This window comes from Aotus nancymaae, unplaced genomic scaffold (assembly GCF_030222135.1).
Source record: "Aotus nancymaae isolate 86718 unplaced genomic scaffold, 86718_ANA_hifiasm-v0.15.2.pri h1tg000008l, whole genome shotgun sequence".
NCBI lineage: Eukaryota > Metazoa > Chordata > Mammalia > Primates > Aotidae > Aotus > Aotus nancymaae.
In genome coordinates this window covers 57,523,167-57,541,941 of record NW_026988419.1, presented here as the reverse complement: position 1 = coordinate 57,541,941, position 18,775 = coordinate 57,523,167, and the positions used below count along the sequence as shown (strand labels likewise).

The 18,775-nt window shown below is 40.5% G+C and overlaps 1 protein-coding gene across 1 annotated transcript in view; it reads left to right on the top strand.

Moving 5' to 3' along the window:
• The window catches only part of PDE11A (phosphodiesterase 11A), a 270,311-nt gene extending 252,534 nt beyond the window's left edge, over positions 1-17,777 (top strand). Inside the window, 1 exon segment of the mRNA XM_064373343.1 lies at positions 17,503-17,777. Coding sequence (XP_064229413.1) covers positions 17,503-17,658 — 156 coding nt within the window. The 3' untranslated portion in view covers positions 17,659-17,777.
• Positions 17,778-18,775: the final 998 nt, after the last annotated feature.

The window sequence follows — 18,775 nt, the reverse complement described above, 5'->3', positions numbered from 1 at the left end:
AAACTATTTAAATGGTCCTTTTTACTTACTGAACTTTGAAAAAATAATAGAGTTTTATACATTTCTATAAAATCTCAGGTGGCATGGTTTTAGCGGAAAACATTCCAGTATATGGAAAAGTGGATTATTACCATGTGGCTGCTTTTTAGTTACATGTTCCAACCACCTCTTGTATGAAGCCCCATTCATCAAAGGCTGTGGCTTCTGGGTCAGCAGCCATTCCTTCCAAGTCAAAAGTTGCCTACACAATGAACATGATTGATTAGCTACCAGTCTGCTCTGAAAATCCAACCAACAGGATAACCAAGGGCAGCATCCTGGAGGGGCTCATTATAACACAAGAAACTGTTTTGCTCCCATTTACATGAGCGTCTTTAGGCTTGCCTGTCTGTTATGACTTAAAACTTGTTTTATTTTCCCAGAACAGGGCAGAGTAGATGAGTCACAGATAAAAGATGCACAGACTACATCTAATGTTTGGGAAGTGGTGTTTCTTCTTTACTCAGTGAGGCTTCCACTTTCCTGGGAATCTGTTCTGAAGCAGTATCAGTGACACAGAACAAAAAAAACAACTTGTACCATTGTCCTTGACACTGCAGCAAGGTGTGAGACACCCATTGGTACTAGTGTTCCAGTTGAGACCCCTGATGTAAAGACACCATGAGCCGTGTACTCAGTCAAGCCTGGACTGACATTTCAGCTCTGCTGTGTACTTAACCATGTAAACTTGGGCTTTTTAACTTAATTTTTCCAATTCCAGGTTCCCTATCTGTCAAAACAGAGCCAATAATATCTGTTTCACAGCACCATTCTGAGTTGTAATCAGCTCACATATGAAGAGCTTCCAAGTATGGCTCCTGGAACATAGGACACATTGAATACTCGGTAGTTAGTTCATGTTAGCAAGATGTGCTTTACTTTCTATCACAGCAGGCAAACAGGTGGCCCAAAGAATAGATTCAGCTCACAGACATGTTTCATTCAGTTGAACACAGTTTTTAGAATTGTAAAATATCCAGTTTGCCATAGTCCCCCCACCACTTCCAACTGTGTCATGCAGCCTACTTCATTCATTAACTTTAGTGCCCTGGCCCTGTAAACATTTGAGTTTTAGACTCTTGCCCTACAATAGCAATGCAGTTAATCCAACAAGACTAACATCCCTGCCTCATTAATTCAGAATCTTAATGTCATTTGTGAATATTATTTTCCACAAAAGCATCTCTTGTGCATATAAATAAGCAAAACAAGTAATCTGAGAGGTCAGAAAGGAACAGGAAAGAGAAAAGAAAGAAGATAAAACTGCTATAAAGCATTGTTGCATTTTCACTTTTACATGCATGACTAATTTGCTTCAAATCTTGGGGAAAAAATAGTTGCTTCCTAACTTATTACCAGTACTATAATTCACTTATAGGACATTAACATCATCTTTTCTTATAACTACAAACATCATCTTTTGTTATAACTTAGGTAGACTATGCCCTTAAATTTCCAATTGCAAATCTGAATCATTCTTGTGTTAGATTCTAATGAGCTAATGCCTTCATACTAAGCATTATCTTTGTGACTTCATCATCTTTACTGCTATTTGGGCAACTGCCTCACATTATTTAGATTTTAAAATCTCAAATATTGCCTACTAAACAGAAAAATTCCTAAACCAATCACTGGGGCTCTCCATTGGTCTGGCCTGAATTAATCAGGACACATAGAATGGGTTCTGTTACCAGCAGAAGGATAAAGGGACAATGTATAGCCTGTGTTGTCTACTAGAGTTCACTTGTAACTCACTGTCAGTTACTCATCACACACACACACACACACACACACACAGTCCTCCAATGCAGGGGATCAATTTGTCCAAGTATTAAGATGCATAAAACACTGTGCCACCTGCACCGGTAGTCAGAAAATAGAGACCTACAATATGAAATCAATTTTCTCATTTAGGAATTACATTCAGCTCCTAGTAAAAAATAAAAATAATTCTAGAAAGGCCAACATTGTACTGCTATTATATGGCAGCTCCATAGCCATCAGAAACCTACTTCTCAGCCAGGCACAGTGGCTCGTGCCTGTAATCCCAGCACTTTGGGAGGCCAAGGTGAATGGATCACTTGAGGTCAGGAGTTTGCAACCAGCCTGGCCAACATGGTGAAACCCCATCTCTACTAAAAAAAATACTTAGATAGATAGATAGATAGATAGATAGATAGATATGGTGGCACACACCTGAAATCCCAGCTACAAGAGAGGCTGAGGAAAGAGAATCACTTGAATCCAGGAGGTGGAGGTTGCAGTGAGCCAAGATTGCATCACTGCACTCCAACCTGGGTGACAGAGTGAGACTCTGTCTGAAAAAATTAAAAAGAAAAGAAAAGAAAAAGAAATCTAGTTCTCCTTTATCTTTTTTTTAGCACCACCTGGCTACCATAGTTAAGTTTGCCTCTGTCACAAGATGGCCACTCTGGCTCCAACTATAATGTGCATATTTGTATTACTCCATTTTCACACTGCTGATAAAGACATACCCAAGGCTGTGCAATTTACAAAAGAAAGAGAAGTTTAATGGACTTACAATTCCATGTGGCTGAGGAGGCCTCACAATCATGGTGGAAGGCAAGGTGGAACAAGTCACATCTTACATGGATGGCAGCAGGCAAAAAGAGAGAGCTTGTGCAGGGAAACTCCTGTTTTTAAAATCATCAGATCTCATGAGACTTATTCAATATTATGAGAACAGCATGGGAAAATCTGCCTCCATAAGTCACTTACCTTCCACAGTCCCTCCCATGACATGTGGGAATTGTGGGAGTTACAATTCAAGATGAGATTTGGGTAGGGACACAACCAAACCATATCATTCTGTTGCTAGCCCCTCCCAAATCTCATGTCCCCACATTTCAAAACAATCATGTTTTCCCAACAGTCCCCCAAAGTCTTAGCTCATTTCAGCATTAACTCAAATGTTCACAGTCCAAAGTCTCATCTGAGACAAGGCAAATCCCTTCTGCCTATGAGCCAGTAAAATCAAAAACAAGTTAGTTACTTCTGAGATAAAATGGGGGTACAGACATTGGATAAATACACCCATCCCAAATGGGAGAAATTGGCTAAAACAAAGGGGCTAATGCAAGGCCCCATGCAAGGCCCCATTCAAGTCTGAAATACAGAGGAGCAGTCAAATCTTCAAGCTCCAAAATGATCTCCTTTGATTCCATGTCTCACATCCAGGTTATGCTGATGTAAGAGGTAGGTTCCCATGGTCTTGGGCAGTTCTGCCCCTGTGGCTTTGTAGGGTACAGCCTCCCTCCCAGCTGCTTTCATGGGCTGGCATTGAGAATCTGTGGCTTTTCCAGATACATGGTGCAAGCTGTCAGTGGTACTACCATTCTGCAGTCTGGAAGATTGTGGCCCTCTTCTCACAGCTACACTAGGTAATGCCCCAGTGGGGACTCTGTGTGGGGGCTCCCCCCATTCCCTTCCACACTGCCCTAGCAGAGGTTCTCCATGAGGGCCCAGCCCCTGCAACAGACTTCTTTCTGGACATCCAAGCATTTCCATACATCCTCTAAAACCTAGGCAGAGGTTCCCAAACCTCAATTCTTGACTTCTGTGCACTTACAGGCTCAACACCACATAGAAGCTGCCAAGGGTTGGAGCTTTCACCCTGTGAAGCCACAGCCCAAGCTGTACCTTGGCCCATTTTAGCCATGGCTAGAGTGGCTGGGATGCAGGCCACCAAGTCCTAGACTGCATACAGCAGAGGGACCCTAGGCTTGGCCCAGGAAGCCATTTTTTCTTCCTAGGCCTCTGGGCCCGTGATGGGAGGGGCTGCCATGAAGACCACTGACATGGCCTGGAGACATGTTCCTTATTATCTTGGGGATTAACTTTCAACTCCTCATTACTTATGCAAATTTCTGCAGCTGGCTTTAATTTCTCCTCAAAAAATGGGATTTTCTTCTCTATTGCATTGTTAGGCTGCAAATTTTCCAAACTGTTATGCTGTGTTTCATATGCCCTTTAACAGCACGCAAGTCACATCTTGAATGCTTTGCTGCTTAGAAATTTCTCCTGCCAGATACCCTTAATCATCTCTCTGAAGTTCAAAGTTCCACAAATCTCTAAGGCAGGGGCAAAATGCTGCCATTCTGTTTGCTAAAACCTAACAAGAGTCACCTTTGCTTCAGTTTCCAACAAGTTCCTCATCTCCATCTGAGACCACCTCAGCCCAGATTTCACTGTCCATATTATTATCAGCATTTTGGTCAAAGCCACTCTATAAGTCTTTAGGGAGTTCCAAACTTTCCTATATTTTCCTGTCTTCTTTTGAGCCCTCCAAACTGTTTCATCCTCTGCCTGTTACCCAGTTCCAAAGTTGCTTACACATATATGGGTGTCTTCTCAGCAATGCCCCACTCTACTGGTACCAATTTACTGTATTAGTCTACATTCACACTACTGATAAAGACATACCCAAGACTGGGTGATTTACAAAAGAGAGAGAGGTTTAATGGGCTTACAGTTCCACATAGCTGGGGAGGCCTCACAATCATGGTGGAAGTCAAGGAGGAGCAAGTAACATCTTACATGGATGGCAGCAGGCAAGAGAGAGAGCTTGTACAGGGAAACTCCCCTTTTTAAAACCATCAGATCTCATGAGACTTATTCACTATCATGAGAACAGCATGGGAAAGACCTTCCCCCATAATTCAATTACCTCCCACTGGGTTCCTCCCACGACACATGGGGATTGTGGAAGTTACAGTTCAAGATGAGATTTCTTCGGGGAAACAACCAAACCATATCAATATTCCAACAGCAAGAAAGAGACAGGGACAAGGACAGGAAAATGCACCTCCCAGCTGAATAAGTCCCATTTAAAGAGTTTTCCCTGAGCCTTTATGAATTCTGCTTACATCTCTCTGGCTACTCCTAAGCTCAATGTGGGTTAAAATGCATACTGAATAGACAACTAGCAAACTCTGCAAGGGATACCACAGTTCTGGCAGAATAAATGACCATGTCCTTAAACTGGGCAGGAATTGTAAGGCTAGAGCCCTTTAAACTCCATTGTTTTCTAGCCTGAGAAGAACTCAGCTGTTATGAACCCACTGCATCAGCTATTCAAATCCTTGGGCCTGGGCCTTTTCTTATTATTTCACCCTTGGTCTTGTTGCCAAACTTCAGCCTTGTATGTGGGCAACCTTGAACCCTGTTCACTCTTTTCCAGGGTGACTTTGCCTCTAACTTGCCCTCTGACCAATCTTGTCCTCCATAGACCTAAGTCATATGAACACATCTGAGACCACAGCAGGACTGGAGTGTGTTAAGGAAAACATTTATTAGCTAATGAGATATTCATGAAGATAAACAAACAATTCCTATCTAGAAATGCACTTTTCATTAATAATTCTAACCAACAGGCTGCCCTATGCAAACTCATATGCCAGCATTACACATATGGTAGGTGGTTATCAACTTGGGCTCTGGAGTCAGAGACCTGGGACCAAACACTGGCTCTGTGGCCCCAGGCAAATTATGTAGGCTTTCTGAGCCTGATTTTCTCCTCTCTAAAATGGGCTAATAATGCACATACTTGGTATTTTTGGGAATTTAATGAGATAAACTATAAAGCACAAATATATCACAGTGTCTGACACAGTTACATGTGTTACCTACATAAATAATTATTATTAATTTTCCAACTTCTGCAAATAACATAAAAAAGATATGTTGTGAGGCTGGTATCTTTTGTGTGAATGCTTAAAAACATCCAAGGAAGTCTTGGCTTGCTTCTGCGTTCACCATTATTGCTTGATTATTTGTTTTTCAAAGCAAGTTTTAAAAACTGCTGGAAGCCTTCTGTGATAGTTAATACATTATCTTAAGCAATTTAATGCAAATTAATTTTTACACACCTTGAGTTTCAAAAGCCATTGAACTGGGGAGGGAAGGAGTGAAGTTTAGGAGGAGTCTGTTTGCTGCCTCCCATCTGGACTCCACAGCCAGCTCCATCTGCTCTTGCATATAGTAACTAACACTTTAGTTGTCTCCTGCCAAATGCACCATGTGGAGGCTAACTTTTTTTTGATTCAGAAAAATGTGAAAATGCATATAAAGATGTGTACTTCAGGATTTTTAGAAAACTTGATGGGATTATTTTGGCATTTCAAAGTTCTGTTTTTGTACTATAACCCAAGTTTTCCATCAGACTTTATGGTTTTGTTTCTGTTTTGTTTTGTTTCTGGATTTCATTCTCTCTTCCTACCACAATACTCTTTTTCTGATAGGGTCTTATAGGCCACATTGAGGGATTTGGACTTGAGATTATGAGCATATTCATATCCAATAGGAGCCACTGAAAGTCTCAGAGAAGTGAATGGCAAGCTCAGGTTTGTGTCTCTGATTGACTGCTCCATGGTGGCTTCAATATGGAGCATCGATTGGACAGGGGCAAGAGGAAGGCTGGGAGACTGCTTAGGAGGCTGTAGCAGATTTACGACAGTCTGGGGGATGATGGTAGCCTAAACTAGGGTTGTAGAAATGGCAACAGAATCATGTACAAAGATACTTCAGAAGTGGGATTGACAGGACTTTGTGACAGATTGGATGTAAGGGGAAGAGGAAGATGTCATGGATGATCCATGAATTTCTGGGTGGGATAACTGGGTAGATGATAATGTCCAGTTCCCTGAGAAAGTAAACCTAAGAGGAAGACTTGAGAGAAGGTGAGGAGTTCAGTTCTAAACAGTCAATCCACTGAGTTTCTGACCTCTACAACCCATGCAAGAGTAGAAGGCTGACAAGCCAAAGTGATTTCTAGCCAACTGCAGCACTGAGGTGTTTCATGTAAAATCCAGGAATATCTCAAATTAAATCATGAACATCTTAACCTTTGAACCTAAGAGGGATTAGCAGTTCAACAATTTACTAATTTGTAAGTTAGGATCTGCTCCCACAATTGACTACCTTTCTCTGAAGTCATATACCTTGAACAGGAACCTGTTTCTTGAAGATGCTCTTTGCATCTGTAACTGGTGGACAGGCACGTGAGTGCACAAGAATTTCAGGGCCTGCCACCACTTGCATGTTCTCTTGTCCTTCCTGCTGAAGAATCTGAGCAGAAATGATGACTGGTCATATCATCAATGATTTTCCATTTCAAAATACCAACTCCCAATGATTTTTTTGACATTTTCATACAGAAAGGGAATAATCATGGTAGTAAAGTGATCATGTCCTCATAACAGGAATATGCTGCCTCAAACAGATATGTAAGGTAAGTTCCAAGTCTAACTTTATATTTTTTTAATTGATATTTAAAAATACTCTAAGTTCTTTCTCCTCTACAGTATATTATGTCACTTCATTTCTGATTATTTCTCTTGGGTAAGGTGGGGGTGAGAGAAGGCAAAAAATACTAAGTGATGTTACTAACAACTCTGAAAATAGACTTCAACAGGAGACCAAAACCATCTTCTCTCTTTGTTCTTTTTTTTTCTTTAATAAATGTCCTTTTTTCTTAATAAACAAATAGATAATTTCCTCAAAGTTTTAAAAAATGTATTAATGACACAGTTGGACATTTTCAGGTTCAAAGACTAATCTGGTTTTAATTTGATGGGGTTCCTCTATGCCCCTTTCCAACAACAGAGCATAGGAGTCCTCACTTTTTCTAGGAGCTGGGTCCAAGAAGTGACTGTGGTCAACTAATAAACGCACATTGAGCCAGATGATAACAGATATGGAAGATGGTGACAGAGAAACACCAAAGCCAGGGTCTAGCAGGTTGGCAAACTGATAAAAACAAAGGCCCAAGAATAATGGTAATAAGAAAGAATATATATCCCAACTGGCTCATTCTAGGTGTGTTTTTACAGCAAGATTTTGTAGCAGGTCAGAACATCCTAACCCCACTCTCAGCCACTGGCAGCTGTCCTAGCCCTAACCCTTCTTCCTGCCACTGCCCTATGGGAGGAATGGAGGAGAGGCTGCTGCCTCCGGGGGTCACTGTGCCAGATGCTGAAGATACAAAGATAAAAGGCCTTGTTCCCACTCTCTCTCTCTGAGCTTGTAGGATAGTAGGCAAGACACAGTTTTTAAAACCAGTGATAAGGGACCTCTACTGCTGGCCAGAATTGAGTAACAGGGGCCAAAAAAAGAAAAAAAACTGAAAAATACATGAAACAACACTTTTCAGACAATGAACAACAAACAATGTAATACAGTGATTCCTGAGTGAGGGGAACAAATGAAGTGAGTCCTACAATTATTCCAGCTTGTTGCCTGGAGAGAATTTCTAGGCCATGGCACAAGCAAGGGGAATCCAGGCAGAGCCCAGTGATCTTGCTGAGGTAAGGAGGTAGAGCCAGGTGTCTAGGGAGGCCAAACAAGTTACAGTTCCCAGGGAAGAGTAAGAGGGAAGAGAGGACTGCACAGAAAGAGCTGTAGAGATCTGCAGAGGGCCACTTTGAGTCTTCAACTTAGTTATGTTCATCATATCCATGTGAGGAACCTACTGTGGTTGAAGCGAAAGGAGAAAGTAGAATGTTCCACAGAGGTCACACAGACTAGAGAAAATAGTCCATGCTCCTGCCAGCCAGAGTACCCAAGAAAAGCCTTGAAATACATGAGGCATTGTATACAGTTCTCAGAAGGGTATTGCATCAGTAGTGGGAGCAAATTAGCCCTCCACAAAAAAGGCTGCTCTGGACCCATCTCCCACAGCTGAAAAGCAAGCCTCAAAGGGATTGAATTATTTCTAAATAACCTAACTGTATTCCAGAATGAAAACTGAAAAAGGCTTAAAGCAATGGAAAAAAACCCAGCACCCAACAATATTAACTTTACAATGTCTGATATTCATCAAGAATTACCAAGCATGCAAAGAAGCAAAAACATCTGATCCATAATAATTAGAAGAATCAATCAGTACTGATTCAGAGATTATACAGATCACAGACTTGATAGAAAAAGACATTAAGATAGTTATTATACTTAGATATTTAAGAGGGTAGAGGAAAGATTGAGCATGATTAAGGGGTCGTGGAAGATATTAAAAAGATCCAAATCAAAGTTCTAGAAATGAAAACAATTTTTGAGGTAAAAAAACAAAATATAGTAGATGAGATCCATAGCAGATTAAGCCCTGCAGAAGAAAAACTCAGTTACAGCAACAGAAACCATCCAAAAATGAGATAGAAAAGATGGAAGAGAAATGAGCAGAGCATCATTTGAGCTGTGAGACCACACCAAATGGCTAAATATGTATGATTAGAGTCCCAGAGGGAAAGGATAGATGTAAAACATGGTTGAAGAAAGGGTGGTGGAAATAAATATACAGAACCAAGATTCTCAATGAAGCCAAGCAGAAGACACATGAAGGACACTATAGTAACATGCATGAGAATCAAATTGCTGAAAACCAGCACTTTCTAAACTTGACTTCAAAGGAGCCGGGGCAGAGGGGGGTGCAGGAAGACATGTATAAAGAGACAAAAATACAATCCAGAAGACAAGATCTTTAAAGAACTCCAAAAAAATATAAAGACATTTTCAGTGTGATAGATAGACCTGGAGAGATGGAGAGTGTGCTACAGGCATGCCTAAGGAAGGGGACTTCTGGTTCCACACCAGAAGACCAGAGAAGACTTCACAGAATAAACAGAATGTGAGCTGACTGGTGAAGGGTTAGTTCTCTAGGGAAGGAATTTTTCACACAATGCTTTAGAGTCAGAAAGACTTAGGTAACATCCTAGCTCCATCTCTCACTATATGACCATGGGCAAGTGAACCTCAGTTTCCTTATCTATAAAGTGGAGATGATAAAAGTACCTACCTCATGGGACTGCTGTGGAGATTTTATGAGATAATGGCCTTTAGGCTCTGGCCCTAGCCCAGCACAGTGAGCATTCATTCAATATACAGAAACTCCTCTTATTTCTCCTTCCTAAATGTCTTCAGAAAAAGGAGGTAAGGAACAATATGTATTTGGCTCAAGAAGTCTTTCCTTCTCTGTTGCCAGAGAAGCTGTTGGGGTTCAGACTGTAGCTAGTTACTTTTATTGCTCCTATTTGAGGGGAAGCTGAGTTCATTGAAGACCTGATGGAGACAAGATAATGCTTAGAGGCAGCAGAGCAATGGTTCTTAACTGGGAAGATGCTGCTCCCCAGGGGACATTTGGCAATATCTGGAGAGATTTTTGGTGGCCACAACTTGGGGAGGGGATACCACTGGCTTCTAGAGCATTCAATAATGCACAAGACAGCCCCCACCATAAAGAATTATCTAACCCAACACATCAATAGTACTGAGGTAGAGAAACCCTGCCATTTCAGTTCTTCCACTTACCAAGTGAATGACCATGAGTGAGTTCTTCATCCAGGCCCTGGTTTTCTCAATTATCTATATACAAAGAGGACAATAATAGTATCCATTTCATAAAGTTCCTTGGAAAATTATATGACAATTTTAAGCACTTATGACAGTCTGACACCAACTAAGCATTCAGTAAAAGTTTGCTAATGACAGTAAGAGTCCATGAAACACACTGAAAACACCTGTAACTTGTCAAAGATGATTGATTCTCTATAAGAGAATTCAGTAGATTCAAGTACCATTTGGGGAGTTTCTTTCAGAGAGGGAGTAAAACCAAAACCTTCTGGACAACATGATTGCGATGCTTGAGTGATACCAAGTGTACTGTGTAGAAATTAGCATCTGGAGTATACAGGGAGGAGAGGGACCAAATTCTAGATCTGTGTATCCTTCTTAGCTCTACCTGCCCTCACACTAGGCCTGAATCTAAACAGTAGCTATGGTTTCTGTTCCCTCTCTCTTGTTAGTATGGCTAATGTAAGGATCCTGCTATATAGCTTAAGCAAAATTATGTTCATCGATTCAGTAATATCTACCAAAATGCAAATACACATTCCCTTTGATCCAGCAATACCCATTCTAGAATTTGATTCCTGATAAACTTTGTATCTATAGAGAGGCTATGTACAAGGATATCCATTACAGCATTATTTGTAATGGCCAAATAGAAACAGTGTTTAGGTTCCATCAAAAAGGAACTGGTTAAACAAATTTTGACAGCAGTGGAATACTAGGTAGCCATAAAAAATGAGGAAATCTAATTTTGTAGTGATATGAGATTTTTTTCCAAGATAAATTAAGAATAAAAGGGAAAGTGCAGATCAATCTGTATAGTGTGCTGCCATTTGTAAAAAGGGCAAATATATTCATGAGCTAACATATTCAGAAAATTTTTCAAGACACTGAAAACATCTGTTGCCTCTAGGGGAGGAAACTGAGTGGTTGGGAAAGAGTAGAAGCGAGATTTTATATTGCACTTTTATACCCTTTTGTATCCACAGAACTATGTGAATGTGTTCCTTATTCAAAACATAAATAAAAGGTGGAATAAACTGTATGTGCTGGTCACAAGAGACCTCAACAATGGAGTGTGAATGAAATCAGGAAAGAAGTAGGGTTCCTCAGCCACCTAGATGACCAGAAGCCCAAGCTGTGTCCTCTAGTAGGGCAAGTATCCCAGGTCGTGTCTACGATGGACCATGAGGGAGCGGGAAGGAACCTGGGGCCCCAGTGATGTCAATAAGGTTGCCCCAAGGGAGAAGCACTGCATCCCAAATTGGGTTTTTAGGTCAGCATCAACTCTAATGTACAATTGAAGCAACACCTGAGTCATCAGTCCTACACTACTAAAGAAAATTCTGGTTTAAATAGAGACCACCCTGAGGATTAGAACCATTAGGTAGAAGTTACAAGAATATAGATTTCAGCTCCATATAAGGAACGACATTTTAAAAACAGAACAATCAAAGAGTAAATGGACTCCCCTGGGAGGTGGTGCATGCACTGCCTCTAAATGTGTTGCAACAGTGGCTGCATGGTCAAGCAGCAGGGATGCTACAGAAGAGTCAGGTGTCTTGAAGCTGATGCAGCCTCATACATAACCCTTAGAGTTCCTCCAAGTGTATATAAAGAGTGATCAGATGGGTGCTAAATTTCTCCACTTCTCTTTTGCTGAGGAGCAAGTCAAACTAGACAATAGCGGGCCGGGCGTGGTGGCTCACGCCTGTAATCCCAGCACTTTGGGAGGCCGAGGTGGGTGGATCACGAGGTCAAGAGATCGAGACCATCCTGGTCAACATGGTGAAACCCCGTCTCTACTAAAAATACAAAAAATTAGCTGGGCATGGTGGTGCATGCCTGTAATCCCAGCTACTCAGGAGGCTGAGGCAGGAGAATTGCCTGAACCCAGGAGGCAGAGGTTGCGGTGAGCCGAGATCACGCCATTGCACTCCAGCCTGGGTAACAAGAGTGAAACTCCTTCTCAAAAAAAAAAAAAAAAACTAGACAATAGCATTCTCACAGAACCCATCACGTGTCACTTGAGAATGAGAAACTTTTCATACAAGAAGCAATTCTCTTGCTGATGACTCACTACACATAATCATCATAAACCCCAGAATTTAGGCTTGTGGATAAACCTTTGCTTTACTAATATTTTAATAGTTCCATATTCTCTCAGCTAACTACATTTCTGTAACAAATTTAGAGTGTAAGAGTAAGTCTTCAAGATAGGAGTTTTGTTACCTTTGCCTCGAACCTACACCTGGCCACAGGAAAACAATACTCTAGAATGGTAATTCTGAGTTTCAGGAGAATATAAAATAAAGAGAAAAAGGAATTCTGAGAAATATGTATTCCTCCCCCCTCCCCCGTCCCCAATTTCCTTATTCCACACAAAGGAAGCAAGAGGGAGAACAAAGAGCAAGGATAAAAGGAAGAAAGTTGTTTGGGGCTATGCCAAATAAACTTAAATGGCTTAAGGAATAAATTTTTGGAATGATTCGAATCATGGGCAGGTGCTATGAATGTAATTTAGTAAATGCTTGGGAACCTGCCAGGGAAGAAAAAAATGTGTTGCTTTTGAGATCATTTCCCAGCAGCTTCATAAAAGAAAACTGATTACAGGAATTTAATAAGTAAAACAGAGCCAGAAATATTGTAATCAAATGAGTTTTTAATTACATTTCAAGCAGAAAAAAATTCCAATTTGTGCTCCTGGGATTAAAAAAAATAAGTTCTAGAGAAATGCTTTTGTAGCAGGAAAAATAACATCAACACTAATTTCCATAGGAATTATAGTAGTCAGTTTAATTAAAAGGCTTGATCAGAGTAAAGAGGAGCTGGTGCCAAGCTATACTAAATAAAACCATGGCAGTTGTGGCTACCTCACACTATTGTCTAAATAAAACACTGTGCATTGAGTGGAAAACAAGCACCTGCATTTTTCTCATGGAAATAAAGGGGATTTTGATCACTGCTGGAGTTGCAATGTTGCTTTGTTTTATTATATGAAATAACTGGTACATTTGATTTAAGATTAGATGTTTCTGTCCACTGTTAAGAGAGAGACTGAATGTACTCTGTCCTAAGGACATTGGCTTTCAACCTCCACCCCTACTCCCTTAACTTACATCTAGTACATTTTACTCATATTCATGTAACTCCGTGGAGCAGAGGATTATTTAAGCATATAAATCAGGTTTACTAACAGGTGGTTTGCAGTTGTGTTTGGGGCCATATACTCTGCCATCCTAACAGAAAAAGAGCTATTCTTTTTCCTTTTGGAGGACTTGCTATTGACCACTGCCTAACCACAGTCATGCTTGGAGAAGGCTTTTCAGAAGATGTGCTAAAATCACAGTGCTTTAATGATATGTTCACCTTTTGTCCTCCTCGTGATGAATGGGATATACCTGCAAGGTGTCTACATGGGACCAGGAATATAACCCTGTCCATGGAACAAAAAAGAGCTAACTGACCCAAGTCATAAAGTGGGAATATCATCCTTCCATAGGCTAATAATCTCACAACTTCTTTGTTCCTTCTTTTATTTATTTCTTTATAAGGAAAATAAAAACTATCTTTAGGCCTTTATGCAACAAGAAAGAGAAACTTTAATTTGTGAGCATTTGGGGGAGCCTGGGGAAAAACTGGCTGGCTGGAAGGCCAGGACTGTATAAAAGCAGTGAGACAGGGCTGGGGAGAAAACTCAAGTACTCTCCATGGGGTAAAAGACTGTGGCCTCTGAGATGAAGAGGAGCATGTAGGAGTAAGTTAGTGGGTAAGTCACTTCACCTATGACAACCTCTAAAGTTCAGTACAGTTAGTAGGCATCCAAAATGTTGAGAGTGATTGGATTTCCTGTGAAAAGGGGAAATAAAGTGAAACACTGCATTAGGAATGATGCAGAATGGGGTCAAGAGGGCCACATAGACTGAAGAAGAAGTCAAAGAGTACAAGGAAGTAATACTTGGAAGTCACCGGGAGGAGTCTGAAAGGTCCCCCAGAGCATGAAATAGATTTGAGGTCTAATCTCAAGTCTAAAGGGAAGGGGAGGCTGCAAGTGACATAAGATTATATTCAAAGAACAATGTCACAATTCATGAGAGTTGTATACATATGCAAGATGATGGGTGATAGAATTGATGGATAAGAGGAAAGAAGAAAGGAGAGGTGGGTATGAATAAGTTAGAAGGAAGGTCCTACTGTCAACCCTTACCCCAAATTGATGACAATAGCAATCATACTCAGTGTATCCTCAGAAGTTCATGTCTTCAGTCTCCTTATCACCATCACAGTCTCTTAAAACAAGAATGACAAAGTTACTAGCTGGTTGGAATTGTTCATTGACAAAGGTTGAAACTATACAATTTCAATATGTGTACCTTATTATTCCTTGGTTTTTCTTCTTGACTCTTTAAGAACTTCACTTTTATGCTATATCCTCAGCAGATTTCTCTATATATTCATTGTATATGACAGGCTAGTGTCCTATCCCTGATTTTTACTTGAGAAAAACAATGGTTTTCTCCATAGCTTCCAAAACAAATGGTAAGATTACAAAAGGAACCCCTAACTTCCTATATGGATTCTTATCTTCCTCCTACAGTGGAAGGACTAAGGATCATTCATGATCCTAACATGTGGGGGACATGTTTTATTATCTGTGAAATGCACAGTCATTGTGAGGAGTAGTGAGATGAAGTATGTAGAGCAGCTGGCAATGTGTTTAACACATAGGAGGTGTTAAGTGTTAACAGAAGCTCCCCATCATCCACATGGGATGCCAGGTTTTTATACTTCTTTCAGACCCTGAAGATGGAAAACAGGCCCAAGAAGTATGAATGGTTAAAAATCCATATATTCTCATTGATTCTGTCCATTTGTAAACTGAGATTATAAAATACCATATGAATATATATATATATATATATATTTTTTTTTTTTTTAAGGCAGAGTCTCACTCTGTTGCCCAGGCTGGAGTACAGTGGTGTGATCTTGCCCCACTGCAACTTCTGCATCCTGGGTTCAAGCGATTCTCTTGCTTCAATCTCCCAAATAGCTGGGATTACAGGCGTGCACCACCACACTGAGTTATTATTAATTTTTTTGTATTTTTAGTAGAGATGGGGTTTCATTATGTTGGCCAGGTTGGTCTCAAACTCCTGACCTCAAATGATCCACCCACCTCAGCCTCCCAAAATGCTGGGATTACAGGCATGAGCCACCCCACCCAGTCATATTTTAGATGTTCTGATCATTTAACCAGTTAGAAACATAATAGAAAGATTCCATTCAAGGCAAAACCCAAAAGTTAGTAGTGTTTATCTCTTGAGTTATGAGATTATAAATTATCTCAACTTCCTACTTTTTAAACCTATTGTTTCTATACTTTCTAACATTAATATGTTACTTAAAATATACAAAATAACTGTAAAGGAAAGAAAATGTATTAAAACAACTCCCCAAAATCTCATGTTTTAAAAGGACAAAGACCATGTTTCTAAAAGTTAAATGGCATCAAAATCTTATTTCCCTTTTCATTGAGCTGTCTAGAAAATTTAAAGGCTCCTAGACCCTTTGGTACATACGTTTTACATGGTAGCTTTACTTACTTATATTTATTAGCATATAGATACCTAATAGATATTTTTGCTGATCACATTTTACTGGTTAAATATGTTAGAAGCCTTTCATTATGAAAAGTTAAAAAAAATTAAAATAAAGAAAATACAGCTATTCATGCATTTAAAAGAATGGAAACAATCAGTAAAGTAGAGAATAGTGGGATTTTCCTGTTGGGCAGAGTAAACTCCATGCCCCTCTGATCTGTAAAATATTTGCCTATTGCTCTTTAATCTGAGCTCCTTGAATGTGTTCTAGTCCCAGTTTAGAAACAAAATCCTCGGCCCTGCCCCCATGTCGCCCCCTATCCTGGAATAGCCCCCTGATACAAAAGCTGAAAAATGACTCATTTGCATTAAATTCAAATAAGCCATCTTACTTTTAGGGCTCTCATTCCACTACCAGAGGCAACCCAGGAGCAGTGAGACAAGCTTATACCACTTGGGAATAGAAGGACTCTTTTTTTTTGAGATGAAATTTTGCTCATTGCCCAGGCTGGAATGCAATGGCTCACTGCAACCTCACCCTCCCGGGTTCAAGTGATTCTTCTGCCTGAGCCTCCCAAGTAGCTGGATTTACAGGCACATGCCACCACACCCAGCTAATCTTGTAGTAGAGACAGGGTTTCTCCATGTTGGTCAGGCTGGTCTTGAACTCCCAACCTCAGGTGATCCATTCACCTTGGCTTCCCAAAGTGCTGGGATTACAGGCATGAGCCACCACACCCAGCTAGGAGGACTCTTTTAAAAGCACACACACACAACTAAGCACAAAAGAATATACTTAGAAGGGTCTAGTGCAAATGAGGACCATGAAGCCTGAGCCTGACTTTCACCAGCCTAATGGTCCATCTGCCCCTGGCCACACCCTACCTTTCCTCTTCCCTCATGCCCCTTTCATCCCTCTGCCACTTTCTTCCACACTGCTTCCCTTTCTGCCATGTCTATTTTCATGCATGTATCCATGCTTTAGCACAACTCCCAGATCTTTAGCTTTAAAAATGAGCACCTCCTCACTTCAGGATTTTACTTGGCCTTTCCTATTCAAGTAAGGCCACCCAGAGTTATCTATGGTAGAGCAATTGTATAATTATTTTGTAAAAAATTAAGTTCATAGTCAATTGAGATCTGGAGCCATCTATGGCAGGCAAAGATGCACACATAAGTAGGTTTATATGAGGTGGATATTTTGTTTCCTGTCTTGCTTGATGTAATTGTAAAACAGGATTTTAAGTCTACATGGCTGGTGTCCCCTAGAGTTGTACACAGCCATGATGGTGATGCCTTATTTTTTCATTCTCTGAGTAGGCTCTATTAATACAACATAATGGTGTTAAATACATATTTATTTCTTGTAAATAGCTCTTGTTTACCAAAATAATCATCACTTTCATTTCCTATAGCCAGTTCCCATTCTCATAAATGAAAGGTGGAAAATCATGTCAGTTACTCTATGTCCTCTCTCCTTCATCTGTTTCTTGTTTTGTTTTAGGCATTGGTGAAGGTCGATGTGAAACTGAAGCCGATGCTAGATTCAGTAGCTGCAAACAGAAGTAAGTGGGAAGAGCTGCACCAAAAACGGCTGCTGGCCTCGACTGCCTCGTCCTCCCCAGCCAGTGTCATGGTAGCCAAGGAAGATAGGAACTAAACCTCCAGGTCAGCTGCAGTTGCAAAATGACTGTAGCCTGAAGGGCCAATTTCAGTCCAGCCATGTCATCCTTTTGTTCTTTTAGCTCAGAAGACATAACATCTCAAGGATGCACTGGGAAGCATGCCTGGGCTTTCACCTTGATGCGTGGATGTAAAGGACAAAGGAAGAGATGGGGCAGGGAGCACATACCAGGACCCTCACTCTTCCCTGATGGACGCGCATGGGCTGAAATGAAGGCTCTGGGTAGAGGACTGTTTTGGATCCAAGGACCTGTGGACAGTCGGCCTACTCACTCTGAGCTGAGGGAATACTGAACAGTGAAAGTGTCATTAGCACTGCTTCATTCTGTATATGGCTTTTCTATTTGTTACAAGCCAAACACTGCCTGCCTTTGCTTCCTGTCCCTGAATCCTTTTTGTGCCAGACTGTCCCAAGAATCCTGATTTGTATTCCATAGAGGTATTTAATTTTTAATCCTAGAGCTTCTTATTGATGGATCCTTTCAAATTGCCTACCTAAAAGTAAACTATACTATCCTTATAGATACTGATCAATCCCAGTTCTCCCCCTAAAAAGGAATAATGTATTAGGAGTACAGCAAATGTGTTTGATGGGTAATTCTACATTGTGACTACGGTACCCTTTTCCAGAGTTTTAAAACTCAACCTTCATTACAGACCAAGTCTTCTCCCAGAAGGAATGGATTGATAGACTTTGATTAAAGTAAGGGTGGAAGGAAATCCATAGCTGGATTTACCACAAGTGACATCTAGGAATTATAGTTCACAGGACACAGCAGAACCATGGAGACTAAGCATCGACTACCTTGACTTCTCCTAGTGAGGAATTCTGGTATAAAATTTAAGATTACTACCAGTAACCAACTTAGAGCCAACTATAGGGGTCCCTAATTTTGGATTTTTCCTTAAGTGTAAGAAATAATGCTTCAAATGTTAAGAAATAACAGTCTGGGCAAATAACACATATTCTATAGGAAGCCGGGTTTATAACAGCTAAGAATAAACTGTATTAAGTAGATGTAATGACTAGAAAGCTGCTTTGCTCCCTATTTTGAGAAATTGTGGACATGGTGTGTCTTATCCAAAGAACACCG